This window comes from Equus przewalskii, chromosome 15, assembly GCF_037783145.1.
Source record: "Equus przewalskii isolate Varuska chromosome 15, EquPr2, whole genome shotgun sequence".
In the NCBI taxonomy this organism is placed as follows: Eukaryota; Metazoa; Chordata; class Mammalia; order Perissodactyla; family Equidae; genus Equus; species Equus przewalskii.
The window spans coordinates 65,974,802-65,993,203 of record NC_091845.1 but is presented as its reverse complement, the minus strand read 5'-3'; the positions used below and the strand labels follow the sequence as shown (position 1 = coordinate 65,993,203).

Sequence of the window (18,402 nt, the reverse complement as noted above, 5' to 3'; positions counted from 1 at the left end):
AAATGATCCCATACCTCGCACCCCTACAACCTGCTACCTTTACGACGTATCTACGGTTTTGTTGTACTCTGAATCCATGATTCCTATTACGTATTTTCATTTTAACATAGAAAATTTCATTTCTTAAATGTATAGTACAACCTTAATAGCAGTCTATGTCATCTGATTATTCTGGTTTTGGGACCTGGAAAGAGATGAATGTGACAGAGCCAGGGGCTTTGGCATTGCAATAGATCTAGAAGGAGCTGAACTAGAAGTGGGGCAGAGGGACTTGGAAGAAGGCACTAGAGATACCCATGACTCTGCATATGCCTGGCTCATCCTAGATCCTAATGATTAAATTAACTTTACTCACATTTACATGATGGTTTACAGTCTAAAACGTACTTATCTAATTTACTACTATTATAACATACACCCATTAATCTACAACAATCCTGTGGGGTAGTTACTATTATCCCCATTTTACAGAAAAAGACTGAGGGGGAAAGATGTGCACTGAGAGCAGTTTGCCCAAGCTTATAACTTCTGTTGCTAGAACTTACCCTAAAATCTTCCTACACAAATTCCAAGTGCATCTCACCACATGACCCAGAAAGACGAGGTCCAGTAAATAAAAGTCGCGGATATTAACTATATGATAAATAAGAAACTACTCTTTCACAGGGTAAATACTGAGTAGGTTAAGAGAAGAGGTTGTCTGCAAACATGAATGGCTTCAAGAGGAAAAGAAACAAGGAGGATAAAAATAACAGTCACTTAAAAAGTGATTTGATTAGAAAGGTATTCAAAGCAAGAGATAAATTTTTCTAGTAATACCAATATTATGACTACATAATACAACCTTAATCAGAAGCACAACTTCAAATAATTGTTGGAAATTGAAAAACTGATAAAATACTATTTTATTTTGAAAAAGGGAACACAGAAATCTATAGTTTAAGAATAGGAAATAATCATTATTATCAAAATCTGGCCAAAATCACTGTTATTAACACAAGTAGAATAACGCATTCGATCAAGGCTCCTCTACGGATTTTGTATTTTGCTAAAATTACAAAGAGGTAACACCAATATGAATTATTGAAAGTAACTTGTAAATACTTCTACATACGTTCTTTTGACATCTTGTTCAATCATTGATCGAAGTTCTTTATCCTGGAAGAATTTGTTCCAAAGACTCTGAAATAAGGAGAACAATCTATTTAAAATAATCTCACACCTTTGCTTGGCTTTTATGATCTCAATTTAATGATTTAACTTATTAAATTTATCCTACTCTTTGAGTTATTTCACATTGTAGATAGGAAACCCAAAATTGGAATAATTTTTATTAAAATCTACTTTAATCTTGGAACCACATCCTCATTCTAACATCAACTTTTCCAGTGAAATTATTGTATATATTTAAAATTTTTATATTACCTACCTAAAGTGAATGATACTTTTACTACTATATACCAGCTACCACCCATACAACAACAACAAAGTCTACTTGGATCACAGAAGGGCCACAGGCCAACTGGTCCCAAGTTGAACCTGACCTGACTTCCCGAGGCTCTAAGAAAGACATCTAACGTTTTCTACAAAGATGGTTTTATAATCAAATAGAATTTTATGTAGTTTTTAAAATGTAAATTTAAGCAAAGTTTAAAAACTTTCTTAACATTTTATGCTGTTATATCATAGACTATATTATAATAATTGTAGGTATCAGGAAAAGAAATGCTAATATTATATATTAACTAGAAAAAAAATTTCTATTAGCAGGGAAACAGAAATTAGAACAGCAACTGAAGAAGTTATCCAATATGTCTAAAGTAGTAATTATACCTAGTCTCCCCTGGAATATGAGTGGAAACAGGCCTGATCTTGCTGATTTTTAAAAACTTCTTCATAGACTCATTACAAATAGTTACTTTTCTTCCTGGGAGTTAGTCCAACCAAGTGAATTCTTCTCTATTTTTATCATCAAGGGAGACTTTCCTCAGCCTCCCCTCTCCCACTGCAACCTTGATAAAATAGTTCTACCCTCATCTTTATGCTCTATTTTACCCTTAGTTCTTATAGACCCTAGGACTCCTCCTCTGGGGTACCGTCCCACAGACACAGATCATAAATTTCCTGCAACACACTATGTATACAGCATGGAATAATTCCCACCAAGTTTTAGGTGATACAGTATCTGGGGTTAAACAAAATAGTTGGTATAAAATACCATTACTTTCATGGTGATTGATAACCAATCTCCTAAGTATATTCTTATGGGAAAAAGAGGTTGAGATATAAAGAAAGAAGAACTTTACCCCTTCATCTTGTGAAAGGGGATTATTGATCATCAAGTCTTGCTGGCCAACAACCTTCCTCGGGTTTGTGATGTGCTGGTAAAGAAAGAAAGAAAACATGCAGAGATCAGAGGCTACTGGACTTTAAAGCAAACATAAAAAAACATGAATTAAAGGGCAACTTACTATCTCTTTAATGTTGCTATACCATGCTCTTAATTCTTTAATTCTACTTATCCACTGGCTTTTATCTTGAGGAAGAACACAAAGAAATAGCTGTCAAGAAAAAAAATGGAAACTTTTGTAAAAATCATAAGTAAAATGTGAAACTATGCCAAACAGATCTCAAGAAAATTGAAAGAGATGTTCATATTCATGGTATTCCATATTCATATCATCATTCTAATTCTCAATAAATTATATTTGGGGATATTTAAGAAATATATATTTGGACAATTCAAAAAGTAAACAAATGCCAAAAAACAAGATCCCAAAAGCCACATCACAAAATGGAATCAACCTCCCTTCAGGATTTATATTAAAAATGAACAAGAAAAATTCATTGAGGTTCAAGCATAACTCCCATTTTACAGTCTTATATTAATGGGGGTGTTGGGAGTATTAATAGGCACAAGGTTCAATTAGTAATTTCAAGGTTTAAGATTTGTCTTAAAACAAGCTGGCAAAGGACAGACAAGAACAATCTGAGGACAAAGTCTGAGAAGTGAAATCATTCCTTTTACAGCAGAAAATGTAATTTACAACTGGCAATCAGCTTACGAAAATAACAAGCATTCTTAAAAAGACAAATTTGATTTAATTTAGTTTAATACAGCATTAAAATAAATCTTGATATATTTTTAGCAAACGAAGGATACTGAAAGTTAAACAACAAGGAATGGGGGTGGGGCCTAAACATTTGTAAACAAATAATCTAGCAGCAGGTCTCCTGCCTTTACTGCCTGCATCTAACAGAAGAAAAATGTATTTTAATTATTAAATCTAAATTATTAAATCTAAAACTGTCTAATACATCATGTGTTCCTTACTGTCTTTACTTGCACAGACTCCGTATGCTCAACTTATGCAGATAAACCCTAAAAAACTTTCAATAGAAGTCATTTTAGAAACGAGCCTAAACCTAAATTCATTCATTTTGAGAGAACAAAAAGGGACAGTATTTCCAAACAATTAAAAAGATAAAGGCAGATTATTATTACTAGATTTGGTAACCAATGGCCCTTTCTATTGGAAGGAGACTGACCTAATTTCCTTCTACTTTTCCTTCTTGCTGCCCTTCACTTTCTGTTTCTAGTAAAAGAAATATGAAAAACCTTTTCCCATCTGCTATTTATGAGGAAGAAAGGGAGGATGGCTAAATGACAGCACTTGATATAATAGGAACCTGAAAGCTAATCCCCCTTTGCTCCTGCTCAGCCTCAAGGATTTCTGAAAAAGCCTCTGGGGAATGTAAAGGTGTTGCTTTGGATTCTGCACCATCAAATGAGATGAAAAGACAGTTATTTCAAATGCCTCCTTTACCATCACCAGTTATTCAAGACTAAGGTGGTTCAACCTTATTAGTAAATGTCCTATGAAAGATAAACATGATGGCCAAAAAATTGAGAGTGAAGTCTCTTGGAAAATTCAGTGATCCCCTGCATGGGTAATCTTCCAGGGCATCAGGTAATGTGTTGATATACTGCAACCACAAACTGTAAATAAATATTTTCTTCTTACCTTCCAGCAAATGCTGCGGAACCTGCTGCTTCTCAGCTGCCCATTAATCCCCTTCTGCCTTATTGTTGCCAAGTAATTGTTGTTTACAAATAGTTCTTCCCATTCTTTCCTATATGCAAGAAACCAAAGCATGGGGATCCTTTTGTTAAAATTCTTCTGCTTGGAGAGGAGTGCTACAGGAAATTAATTTTAAATAAGTCTAAGAAATGCAACTTTTAAAACGTATATATTTAGTTGTGTACTGTTTCTGAACGCATGGCTGTCTTTTTGGACAGAGTTCTTCTGTAGATTTAATGAATATGTAGATCGCTATAATTATGCCAGCTACTGAAATTCATAACGTCTATGGAGGCTATTCCATTTCCTGTAAAATGCTGGTAGTACAGTTCAGTAAATAAACAAGAAAAAAATGATGAACATTAATATAAGTATATGACTCCTTTAGCCACTGACAAAGATGTACCTGCCCCAAAAATACACAACAAAAAAGTGTACTGTTTATATGGGCTTCTCACATGAAATATCTGTTTAAATGAACCCATTTCTCTTTAATGTCAGGCTGGTAGTTAAACATAATAGAACACTCCTTTCTTTAACTTTTAGTGCTATTTACTATTGAAATCTCTGCAACTTCTTTCTACATGATCAGTTTTAAAATTTTAACAGGTGCAGGCAAATTTGAAAAAAAAATCAAAAAATTAAAAAGCCTCACTGTAAAAACTGTTAAAGGCAAGCTTGAGTACCTTGCAGTACCTATGGCTGAGTAGATAAACAACTGAAATATGCCTCCCAGGCACGCAGACACCAGGGGCCTAACACCTGTGCCTCATTAATATACAAGTAAATCTGCTCTACTGGGAAACAATTGGAAATTAATTGTCCCAAACCATTTACTGAATGTGAATAAAGGAAGTAGACCTATATTCCCTGCATCTTGTATCAAGCTAAACATCAAGAATCATTTGTCAACAGTTGAGGCTACTGAGTACAGCTTTATGAAATTTTCTCTCAAATTTCATAATGCCACAATAAACTTATAATTTAAAATTAATTGTCAAAGTTGAAACCGTGGCAATCCCTTCAGAGAGACTTCCTTAAAAGAAAGCCTCTAAAAACCCTCCATCATATATATACAAGCAGTTGTCACTGGCCAGACTCTACTCATTTTGAGAAAGGACAGCCTTGTACACTATGGTATCTGAGAGCCAGTAACGTAAACAACTGCACACCTAAAGTTCAAAACCCTGACTGTGGAGCAAGCTACATCTTCTCCAGAGTTTTACAGAAGTGTTACCAAAACAATGTTACACTCCCTCCTGCCACGACTAAGAGAACTTCCAGCCTCAGCTCTGTAGCACTGACCCCAGATCATCCCGTCTTCCGCCAGCAGGGGCTTGTAGCTAAGTACGCCAAATGGGACACACACTCCAAGTACGGGAAGAAATACATTCCTACCACCACTCCGCGAAATTTCTTATTCTCACCACTCTGTTCATAAGAGAAAATATTTCATTTTTATTTTAATTTGTTTCATTACTGAAACTGAAAATTCTTAATGTTTTTGGGTCATTTTATTTCTTCTTTATTAAAACTTCCTTTCTTTTACTTTGCCTATTATAAGCAGTATAGGATAGTGGTTAACAGAATGGACACCAGAGCCATACTCTTGGGATCAAAAAAGACAGTCATGCATTCAGAAACAGTACACAATTTACCAGTTACTTACTAGCTGTGCAAGCATGGGCAACTTACATAACCTCCCTGTGCCTCTGTTTCCTCATCTATAAAATAGAATAACAATAATAACGATAGCAACTACTTAAAAGAAAGTTACTATGAGGATTAAAATAGATGACAAGCCCTCAGAAGGGTGCCCAGCATACTGTAACATTTTTAAAAACTTAATATTATTGTCAATAATTATAATATTCCTTTTATTTTAGTGTGCCTTTTTATTGTTCCAAGAGGAGTTTTTCATAATTAAAGACATCACACTTTTGTCTGACATATGTATGTATTTTTTAACTCAATTATCTTGATTTTCATCACTCTGAAGCTTTTTAATTTGCGTATAATTTAAACCTAACATTATTTTCTCTTGATGGTCTTTCCATTGTTTTCACTCTTAAGTAATTCTTAGCCACTCCAAGTTCAACGAGTTGATCACTGAAATATTGGGGTTTTTCAAATCGTTTTAGTCCATTTGTATTACTTAGAATGTTTTAAAAACATTATTCATTTCCCAACAATTTCAGATACATTATCCCCCTTTGCTCCTGCTCAGCCTCAAGGATTTCTGAAAAAGCCTCTGGGGAATGTAAAGGTGTTGCTTTGGATTCTGCACCATCAAATGAGATGAAAAGACAGTTATTTCAAACGCCTCCTTTACCATCACCAGTTATTCAAGACTAAGGTGGTTCAATCTTATTAGTAAATGTCCTATGAAAGATAAACATGATGGCCAAAAAATTGAGAGTGAAGTCTCTTGGAAAATTCAGTGATCCCCTGCATGGGTACCCACATGGGTAATTGTTCAAGTTTTGTTTTTATCCAGTTTTTAATAATACTCAAAGACAAGATCAGGAATGAGTATATAAGAACATTACAGGACTACATATCAGAAAATTTAAGTATGTTAAAATAGCTTGTGGGCGGGGCTGGCCCCGTGGCCGAGTGGTTAAGTTCGCGCACTCCGCTGCAGGCGGCCCAGTGTTTCATTGGTTCGAATCCTGGGCGCGGACATGGAACTGCTCATCAGACCACGCTGAGGCAGCGTCCCACATGCCACAACTAGAAGAACCCACAGCGAATAATATACAACTATGTACCGGGGGGCTTTGGGGAGAAAAAGGAAATAATAAAATCTTTAAAAACAAAAAAAAATAGCTTGTGGTCTGTAAACAGAAAGCACAGATTTCAAATACATTCTGAACCCAAAAGGAATCCAAATTTGTAGAGACCATGTAGTCCCATGGCCTGAAAACATCACTACATTCCAAATAAGAGAGGGAACTGTGAGGCAATGACTCCTCCAGACTCTTCCCAAATCAGCTCTATTCACAGGTACCAAGACATCGTGAAAGTAGACGCAGCTGGTGGCTAGATTCACTACCATCTTGTCAAGTCAAGCAGCCTTTTAAGGTCAAGTTACATACTACTTATGTAATGAAGGATAATTATTTGTTAGCTTAAATAAAACCCTGTGCCTTGATTACAGTGTTGGTAAAGAGAAAAGGAGACTGAGGTATGTGAAATGGAAACATTATCTCTGAAATTCACAATCATTTCAATTTATTCATCGGTGCTTACAGTTCTAATTAAAGGCATAACATCTCAAACTGATGACGAGTTCTAACAACACAGGAACATAAAGGCCACAAGACAATCTATTAATTGTCTTTCTTTTCTACGGAATTATGTTTCAATAATACAGAGTAAACATAATAAACGTTTATTTAGTGCCTACTATGTGCTCAGCACTCTGAGATATTAAAAAAAAGCATTAAGTTAAAGGAGTAAACAGATGGATATGTAAACCAATAATATGATTAAGGGCAAAGAACTCTTACAGTAAAGAGGAGGTGGAAGTAGTTTTATAGCTAAAAATGAAAACTCAGTGTAGAGGGATCTTCAAAATGGTGGCATAGGCAGACTCTGAACTCATCTCCTCCCACGAACATAACCAGAATACAACTAATCTTGGAAAAATGACCCTGGATACGAAACTGAAAACTGGATAAAAAGAACACCCACACCAAGAGACAGTCCTGACTGAGAGGGAAGCGGCAGAAATTCCTTCTGGAGAGAAAAAAGCCACCATTGTGAGATTCAGAGCTTCACAGCCAGCCAGGAGCAACTCCAACATATGCAGCCTTCCCTGGAGGAGTGGGGTCCTTAGCGGGGGCATGTCACCACTATAGGCATCCTTCAGATTCAGCACAACATCATAATATCTAGCTTCACTGGCTAGGCTATTAACTACAATGGCGAATACCCCCAGAAAAGCTTTTGCCATAAGCAGAAAGACTCAGCTCTTAAAGGGCTCATGCACAAATTCACCTGATGGAGAGAGCAACCTAAAATCACCAGAAAGAAAGGTGCATAGTCCTTTGGTGAAGAGAGACTCACCTGGTAGGCTCAGGGTGCATCTCAGTAAGAGGTGAGACCTCTCTAGAGACTGAGACCTTGGTGGCAGCCATTGTTGTGACCTAGTACAGGTGTCTGGACACAGATGCTGGCAGACGCCATTGGAGTTCTTCCTTTGGACTGTTAGCCCAGGGGTCTGCCATACCCACTAGAGTGCAGATTTTTTTTTTTAGAAAGATTAGCCCAAGCTCACATCTGCCGCCAATCCTCCTCTTTTTGCTGAGGAAGACTGGTACTGAGCTAACATCCATGCCCACTGTCCTCTATTTTTTTATGTGGGATGCCTACCACAGTATGGCTTAACAATCAGTGCATAGGTCTGCACCTGGGATCCGAGCCAGTGAACCGCAGGCCATCAAAGTGGAAGGTGCACACTTAACTGCTGCGCCACCGGGCCCACCCCTAGAGTGCAGATTTAATCCAGCTCAGACAGGAAGGCAGCTCACCCTAGGGGCTGGCCCCATCCAACAAAAACCCTCAGGTTACTTGTGGCCTACCTAGAGGGTACCTCAATCCTCTGCAGACAGGCGAGTGTGTCTGTCTCTGTGGGGCAGGGTGTGAATAAGAGGAAGGGGAACTGTGCAGGGCATTGGTGGAGAGTGTCAGGGCCTTTGCAGTGTGGCAACTAGGTATGCTCCATGAGGTCAGGAAGTGTGCACAGGCCAGGACTGTGTTGAGGGTGGGTGTGGACCTGTGGGGGGTGGGGCTTATTGGGGCAGAAGACCTGTGCTTCACAAACAGCCACAAAGGGCATCAGCCCCACCTTCCAAGGCCTGAAATAACTGGGTGCTCCCATGTCCAGGGCCAGCCCCAAACAGCTGCAATCTGAAGAGAGCTGACAACAGCCTTGCAGGCCTGAGGCCTACAGGAATTCTAAGCCACTGAGCCTAGCAACCATGCACAATGGTTGCCTACTCATTTATCAGAAAAACTGAAACAGGAGTGTGCTATTAGACCTTGCTGCCAACTGTGCTGGGGTTCCCCAAACCCAATTTGCAAACAGCCAGCCAGGGAGGGAAAGCTTAGATTCCCTGGGTACCTGCAGTAAAAGAAACCCTGCCACAGCAGAAGGACACACATAGCCCACACAGGGGTCACTTCTTGAACATTTGGACTGGTGACAAGAGGGAAGCACACTGCTGGGCCTCAAAAGGTGTCTCTTATATAAGGCCACTTCTCCAATCCAGGAGACGTAGCTGACTCACCTAATGCATAGATGTAAGCACAGAGAAAGAGGCAAAATGAGGAGGCAAAGGAATATGTTCCAAGCAAGAGAACAGGACAAAACCCCAGAAAAAGAACTATATGAACCGGAAACAAGCAATCTATCTGACAAAGAGTTCAAACAAAAAGTCATAAGGATTCTCACTGATATTGGGAGAAGACTGGTAGAACACAGTGAGAATGTCAACAAAGAATTGGAAAATATAAAAAAGAACCAATCAGAAATGAAGAATACAATACTGGAAATGAAAAATTCACTATAGGAGCTCAATACCAGAGTAGATGATAAAGAAAAACAAATCAGCAAGCTGCACGAAAGACTAGAGGAAACTACGCAAGCTGAACAGATGAAAGAAAAAATAATTAAAAAGAATGAGAACAGCCTAAAGGAACACTGGGACAATGCCAAGAACACTAACATTCATAGGATAGGTGTCCCAGAAGGAGAAGAAAGACACAAAGAGGCAGAGAATCTACTTGAAGGAATAATAGCTGAAAACTTTCCTAGCCTAAGGAAGGAAACAAACATTCAAATGCAAGAAACACAGAGAGTACCAAACAAGATAAACCCAAAGAGGCCCACACCAAGACACATTATAAGTAAGAGGTGAAGAATTAGAGATAAACAGACCATCTTAAAAGTGGGAAGAGAGAGGTAACAAAGGAACGCCAATAAGGTTATCAATGGACTTCTCAGCCAAAACCCTACAGGCTAGAAGCGAGTGGCATGACATATTTAAAGTGCTGAAAGGAAAGAACCTACAGCCAAGAATACTCTAATGGGCAAGGTTATCATTCAGAATGGAAGGAGAGATAGAGTTTCTCAGACAAGGAAAAATTAAAGGAGTTTATCATGAAGAAGTCAGTTCTACAAGAAATGCTGAAGGGACTTATTTAAGTGGGAAAGAGAAGACCACAACTAAGAATAAGAAAATGATCAAAAGCAGGCAATGAAATCACTGGTAAAGGCAAAAATACAGTAAAGGTAGCAGATGAATGATCTATTTAGATAACATGATGGTTAGAAGACAAAAGTACTAAAATTACCTATTTCAAGGATAAGAGGCTAATAGACAGACACACAAAATAAGAGATTAGATATGACTTCAAAAACATAAAATGTGGGGGCAGGGCCCATGGCTGAGTGGTTAAGTTCACACGCTCCACTTTGGTGGCCCAGGGTTTTGCCTGTTCAGATACTGGACATGGACATGGCACCACTCAACAGGTCATGCTGAGGCAGTGTCCCATATAGGACAATCAGAAGGCCCAACAACTAGAATATACAACTATGTACTGGGAGGCTCAGGGAGAAGAAAAGGAGGGGAAAAAAACCCCACTGGCAACATATGTCAGCTTAGGTGCCAATCTGTAAAAAAAAACAAAAAACAAAAAACATAACGTGTGGGAAGAGGGGAGTAAAAGACTAGAGCTTTTAGAAAGTTGTCAAACTAAAGAGACTATCAACTCAATATAAATTGCTATATATGTAGAATATTATATATCAGCTCATGGTAAGCACAAACCAGAAACCTATAATAAACAAACAAATAAGTAAGAGAAAGGAAATCAAACATCTCACTAAAGAAAGCCATTAACCACAAGGGAAGAGAGCAAGAGAAGAAGAAAGTAAGAGAGAACTACTAAAACACCCAGAAAAAAGTAACAAAATGTCAATAGATACACATTTATCAATAGCTACTTTAAATGTCAATGGACTAAAAGCTCCAATCAAAAGGCACAGAGTGGTCAACTGGATAAAAAAATAAGACCCATATATATATTCTGCATACAAGAGACACACTTGAGACCTAAAGACACTCACAAACTGAAAGTGAAGGGACAGAAAAAGATACTCCATGCAAAAGGCAGGGAAAAGAAAGCTGGGGTAGCAAAATTTAAATCACAAAAGTCAGAATTTAAAACAAAAACTGTAACAAGCAACAAAGAAGGGCACTACATAATGATAAAGGGAACAATCCAACAAGATGATATAACACTTGTAAACATCTATGCACCCAACATAGGAACACCTAAATATATAAAGCAATTATTAACAGACATAAAGGGGGAAATAGAGAGTAACACAATAATATTAAGTAATTTTAACACTACATTTACACCAATGGATAGATCAACTAAAGAGAAGATCAGCAAGGAAACATTGGCCCTAAATGACACATTAGACCAGATGGACTTACCAGATATATTAAGAACATTCCCTCCCCAAACTGCAGAATACAGATTCTTTTCAAAAGCACATGGAACATTCTCCATGACTGATCACATATTAGGCCCCAAAACAAGTCTCAATAAATTTAAGAAGACTGACATAATTCCAAGGATCATTTCTGAGCAGAAACGTATGAAACTAGAAATCAACTACAGGAAGAAAATCAGAAAAGCCACAAATATATGGAGATTAAAAAAATGCCACTGAATAGCATTTGGGTCAATGAAGAAATCAAAGGAGAAATCAAAAAATACCTGGAGACAAATGAAAATACAACATGCCAAAATCTACGGGATACAGCAAAAGCATCTCTAAGAGGGAAATTTATATCAATCCAGGCCTACATCAACAAACAAGAAACATCCCAAATAAACAATCTAACAGTGCACCTAAAGGATCTGGAAAAAGAAGAACAAACAAAGCCCCAAAGCAGAAGAAGGAAGGAAATAATAAAAATGAGAGCAGAAATAAATGAAATAGACATTAAAAAAAAATAGAAAAAAATCTATGAAACCAAGAGCTAGTTCTTTGTAAAGATAAAGAAAATTGACAAAACTTTAGCTAGACTCACCAAGAGAAAAAAAGAGAAGGCTCAAATAAACAAAATCAGAAATGAAAGAGGAGAAATTACAATGGACACCTCAGAAATACAAAAGATTATAAGAGAAAACTATGAAAAGCTATACACCAAAAACTTGGATAATCTAGAAGAAATAGATAAATTCTTAGAATCATCCAATCGTCCAAAACTGAATCAAGAAGAAGTAGAGAATCTGAATAGACCAATCATCAATAAGGAGATCGAAACACTAATCAAAAACCTACCACAAAATAAAAGTCCAGGACCACCCGGCCTCCCTGGGGAATTCTACCAAACATTCAAAGAAGACTTAATATCTATCCTTCTCAAATTCTTCCAAAAAATTGAAGAGGATGGGATGCTTCCTAATTCATTCTATGAAGCCAACATTATCCTGATACCAAAACCAGAAAAGGAGAATACAAAAAAAGAAAATTACAAGCCAGTATCACTGATGAACATGGACGCAAAATTGCTCAACAAAACACTAGTAAATCAAATACAACAATACATTAAAAAAATCATACACCATGATCAAGTGGGATTTATTCCAGGGGTGCAAGGGATGGTTCAACATCTGCAAATCTATCAACATGATACATCACATTAACAAAATGAAGAATAAAAATCACCTGATCATCTCAATAGATTCAGAGAAAACATTTGACAAGATATAGCATCCATTTATGATAAAATCTCTAAATAAAATGAGTACAGAAGGAAAATACCTCAGCACAATAAAGGCCATATATGACAAACCCACAGCAAACATCGTTCTCAATGGAGAAAAACTGAAAGCTATCCCTCTAAGAACAGGAAGCAGACAAAGATGCCCACGTTCACCACTATTATGTAACACAGTTTTGCAAGTCCTAGCCAGAGCAATCAGGCAAAAAAAAGAAATAAAAGGGATCCAAATTGGAAAGGAAGAAGTGAACCTGTCACTATTTGCAGATGACATGATTTTATATATAGAAACCTGAAAGAACCCACTAGAAAACTTTTAGACATAAATGAATACAGTCAAGTTGCAGGATACAAAATCAACATACAAAAATCAGTTGTGTTTCTATACACTAACAACGAAGCAGCAGAAAGAGAAATTAAGAATACAATCCCATTTACAACTGCAACAAAAAGAATAAAATACCTACGAATAAACTTAATCAAAGAGGTGAAAGATCTGTGTATGAAAAACTACAAAACTATTGAAAGAAACTGAAGAAGACAGAAAGAAATGGAAAGATATTACATGCTCTTGGATTGGAAAAAATAACATAGTTAAAATGTCCATACTTCCTAAAGCACTTTATAGATTCAACGCAATCCCTATCAAAGTTCCAACAACATTTTTCACAGAAATAGATCAAAGAATCCTAAAATTTAGATGGAACAACAAAAGACCCTGATTAGCCAAAGGAATCCTGAGAAAAAAGAACAAAGTTGGAGGTATCACACTCCTGGATTTCAAAATATACTACAAAGCTATAGTAATCAAAGCAGGATGGTACTGGCACAAAAACAGACACACAGATCAGTAGAACATAATTGAGAGCCTAGAAATAAACCCATACATATATGGACAATTATTTTCGACAATGGAGCCACAAACCTACAGCAGTGAAAGGAGAGTCTCTTCAATAAATGGTGCTGGAAAAACTGTACAGCCACATGCAAAAGAATGAAAGTAAACCATTATCTTACAGCATGCACAAAAACCAACTCAAAATGGATTAAAGACTTGAATGTGAGATCTGCAACCATTGAACTTCTACAAGAAAACATAGGCAGTATGGTCTTTGACATTGGTCTTAGCAGCATTTTTTCAAATACATGTCTGATCCAGCAAGGGAAACAGTAGAAAAAATAAACAAATGGGGCTTTACCAAACTAAAAAGCTTCTGCACAGCAAAGGAAACCACCAACAAAACGAAAGATAACCTAACAATTGAAAGAAGATATTTGCAAACCATATATCAAATAAGGGGTTAATATCCAAAATATATAAAGAACTCACACATCTCAACAACAACAAAAATAACAACCTAATAAAAACTGGGCAAAAGATCCAAACAGAGATTTCTCCAAGGAAGACATACAGATGGCCAACAGACATATGAAAAGATGTTCAACATCATTAACTATCAGGAAAATGCAAATCAAAACTACAATGGGATATCACCTCACTCCCATCAAGAGTGGCTATAATTAACAAAACAGGAAACAATAAGTGTTGGAAAGGATTTGGAGAGAAGGGAATCCTCAAACACTGCTGGTGGGAGTGCAAACTGGTGCAACCGCTAGGGAAAACAGTATGGAGTTTCCTCAGAAAATTAACAATAGATCTATCATATGATCCAGCTATTCCACTGCTGGGTATTTATCCAAAGAACTTGAAAACACAAATGCATAAAGATACACATACCCCTATGTTCATTGCAGCATTATTCACAATAGCCAAGCCTTGAACGCAACCTTGGTGCCCCTTAAGGGACGAATGGCTAAAGAAGATGTGGTATTTATACACAATGGAATACTACTCAGCCATAAAAAAGGATGAAATCTGGCCATTTGTGACAAGATGGATAGACCTTGAGGTATTACTCTAAGCGAAATAAGTCAGAGGGAGAAAGCCAAATACCTTATGTTCTCACTCATAAGTAGAAGATAAAACCAATGACAAACGCACACATAGCAACAGACTGGACTGGACTGGATTGGTTAGCAGAGGGGAAGGGGGAAGGGAGGAGGGTGAAAGGGGTGATTAGGAACATGTGTGTGGTGATGGACTGTAATTAGTCTTTGGGTGGTGAACACAATGTAATCTACACAGAATTTGAAATATTTTACAATATACACCTGAAATTTATATAATGTTATAAACCAATGTTGCTGAAATTAAAAAAAAAAAAAACTTGGTGTAGAAAATAACAAATAGTAGAACCAGAGGCACTGAAATGCTACTCTAGGAACTCAGTTGTCAGAGGTTAAACAGTCCAAAGAGAACAAAATGTTGAAACGTTTAGCCCTCGGAGGGGAGCTGGACCCAAATAAAAGTTTTTTACAATCACAATATAAATGGTGGACTACTCCTGAACTCAGGCAAAGACATGAGAAAAGCATAGTAAGTACTGAGGAGTCAGTGGTGGAATTTTTCAGTTTAGTTAACAAAAATAAAGCAAAGCTACTTGCTAAACTGTCTCACATAAAAAAAAATATTTAGTGTGCCTATAATAGCAAAAATCTGGCAATGATGCTATTAAAATGTTAAAAACGTCCATTTATATTATAATATATAATATTTTAGGTAAATAACTTTTGCTTCTACAACAACCCTCCTAGAGTGTATATTTTTAACCTCTCTTTATGACTGAGGAAACTAAGGCTCAGAAACCTTAAATAAGTTGTCAAGAGAAAAAAGGAATGAGAATTAGGAAAAGCATCTTCTGGGACAACATGGAAGACACACTAAAGGGAAACACACTTCAGACATGAAAAGACAAAAATGGCCTCCAGCAACACGGAAGGTACGAAGGTGACCTTATATTTTCTTTCTCAAGATTTTTAGTTTTTGAACATCAAGTCCAAGGGTGTAGAGATGAGTTTTCACCAGTTGGACTGAGATGGTAAGGCAACAGCTGCTGTGAGTTGTTAAGAATAACTTGGGACATGTAGGTGCATAATGTCTCACATGGAACAGATCAGAGACCTGGGCCTTAAGGACTCTCTTGACAAAACACTAGTGCCATCTGGTGGCAACTACTCTGCCTTGCAGGCACTGGGTCCCTGAAAACATAACCAGCATCTAAGCAGGGAGAGGCAGGGAGGGGCCAGTTTCATTTCTCCTGCCAATGTTAATGGTTTGTAGTGGCTGTCTTGGGAAGTATTATGTTGAGAAGGATTCTGAGCCTACCTCTGTGCTCCTCAGAGAAGAACACTGATTGATTAAAAATGTTGGCCACGAGCGTTGCAATCATTTCTAAGAAAATGAAATCAACTTTTGCAGCAGCAGTTGATGCCTTCCCTCTATGAAGATCTATTTAGGTAGTTAAGCCTTCTGCAATGGCTTTTTTTTTCTTTTTTTCACATGGAAATCAACTGGAATATGCAGTGAATAAATACAGCTGATGATCATAGGAGATATCTATTTCTAATTACAGATTTTAATGTAGTATTTTCCCAAGATATGCACATAAAATTAGTATGAAACTGGTCACTACCTTCTAAATTTAATTGTTTAAGTACTTTTATAACCTAAATAATGCACAAATGACTTAATTATGTGGCAATTCTGGAGTAGATAAGTTCTGAATGATTGTCCCAAATGGTGATACACCAGAGAAAACATCATTTTTATATTGTATATTTTGTATAACGGTTTCTACTCCATTTTCAGGCATTATCTGGACAGTGAATAATGTCTCTATACGGCTAACTTAAGAAACCCAAACAACTACAACAATTGAAAAGAATTCAAAGACTACATACAGTCTAACACTGAGGATTTCCAAAACTTGGTTAAGAGGAGGTACTTTGGTTTTTACTAATTAATGAAACCACTGAGTGGAGCAAAGAAGGGATTATCACAAGGGGAAGTTCAAAAAGTCATAAAGGGAGGGAGGAGACACATTTCTGGCTGTCAGGGAGGTGTGGTAAGGAGGTAGTATGGTAAAGGAGCTCTCAGAGATGACCCTGTAGTTCACAGGTCAGCCAGTCAACGATGATCATCTCACTTTTGAGATTTGACCAGAGTAATAGTAGAACTAAAAGGTCAGGGCAAAGTGAAGGTGCTCTTTAAGCAGGATAAGAGCAGAGTTAGATGGGTAGAATATCTGAAGATGAGGCAGCACAAGAAAACTGAGCCTGATGCAAAAAGGTTTATATAATTTTATAATTCTAAAGTACATGCCAATATTTGAAAAAATTGCCATATTAATTGATATTTGTTTTTATCAAATGCAAAGGGAAAATGACACAAGTTTTCAAATTTGTATAGAAATATATTACTGAAAGATTTCTATTAATGAAAGGACTGTATCATAATTCCAATATTCCACGTAAAAGACTTTTTACCTTTATATCATTTTAAAGGTATGATTTTACAGATAATATTCATATAGAACAAGGAACATCTAACTCAAAAATCAATGGAAATACGAGAAGCGTAAATTAGGTATGTCAGTATCAGACTGTAAAGTGTGGCACCAGATATGGGTAAGCTACAACATTAGGACTGCAGGTGCCAAGATCAACCAGATAAACACTGATGTTATCTATAATTACCTCATTTTTAGCTTAAATCACAGGTAATGAGGGAACTCAGAGACTCTAAAAGGCAATTAGAAACTGTACTGGCTTTTTTGCTTCCTGTATCAGGGATTTTTAAAAACTTACTTTTATTTAAAGCCTTTTTTCCTCCATAATGAAACATCAGGGCATATCACTTATACATATATAAAGAAATATAAAAACAGAATGCACAATTACTTACAAGCTTAAAATGGATTTTTTCCTATGTCTAGGTGAAATATGTTCTCATATGATGAGGCTCCATTGAAACAAAGGCAACAAATAGTTCACTGTGTAAAGGTTTGTTAACATTAATTTATGCTGACGTTTTGATTTGGGCTTGGATTTAATTTTGAACTGAGAAATCTTGAGCCTCCACCTCAGTAGCCACAAGGACACAAAGAACTGAGTTACCAACAGTTCTGGCCTGTCAAATATAATATTCTTTTTTAAAAACATGTATTATTTTCTTCAAAATATAGTATTTAAGAGTTTCTAAATTCAGGGTCATATTAAAGTAGGGAAACTCAACAAATACACTTTTAGAAAAGGAATCAACAAAAGTTGTATCACAAGGTCCTAAAAAATTAAGTACATAATAAAGGCCATATCTAATTAAAGGATCAGGATTTAGAAATTAGGTGAGAAAAGGATCCTGTACAGACAATCTCTATGAGGTTGTCTGAAATGAATATACTTTATATTCCACAGTTTACTGATATTTCTCCCATAATTAATAAGTAAGGGAAAACCCCCTTCTTGAGATACCTCCCTGCAGATCTTCTTCGTGTGCCCACTGCACGTCACTTACCTTTCTATATTTATGATAACTAGCATGGACTTGATACCTAACTTTCTATATGATAAAGAACTTGCCACACAGCCTATAATGTAAAATACTGTAA

At 36.7% G+C, this 18,402-nt stretch overlaps 1 protein-coding gene across 21 annotated transcripts in view; it reads right to left on the bottom strand.

Annotated features, from left to right (window-relative positions):
- The window catches only part of TBC1D5 (TBC1 domain family member 5), a 565,096-nt gene that overhangs the window by 249,829 nt on the left and 296,865 nt on the right, over window positions 1-18,402 (bottom strand). For all 21 annotated transcript variants that reach the window (XM_070575957.1, XM_070575968.1, XM_070575969.1 and 18 more), the window contains 4 exons: window positions 4,026-4,134; window positions 2,472-2,561; window positions 2,307-2,381; window positions 1,115-1,182 (listed from right to left, as the gene is read on the bottom strand). In XM_070575957.1, the coding sequence (XP_070432058.1) occupies window positions 1,115-1,182; window positions 2,307-2,381; window positions 2,472-2,561; window positions 4,026-4,134 (342 nt within the window). The remainder of the gene's footprint in view (window positions 1-1,114; window positions 1,183-2,306; window positions 2,382-2,471; window positions 2,562-4,025; window positions 4,135-18,402) is intronic.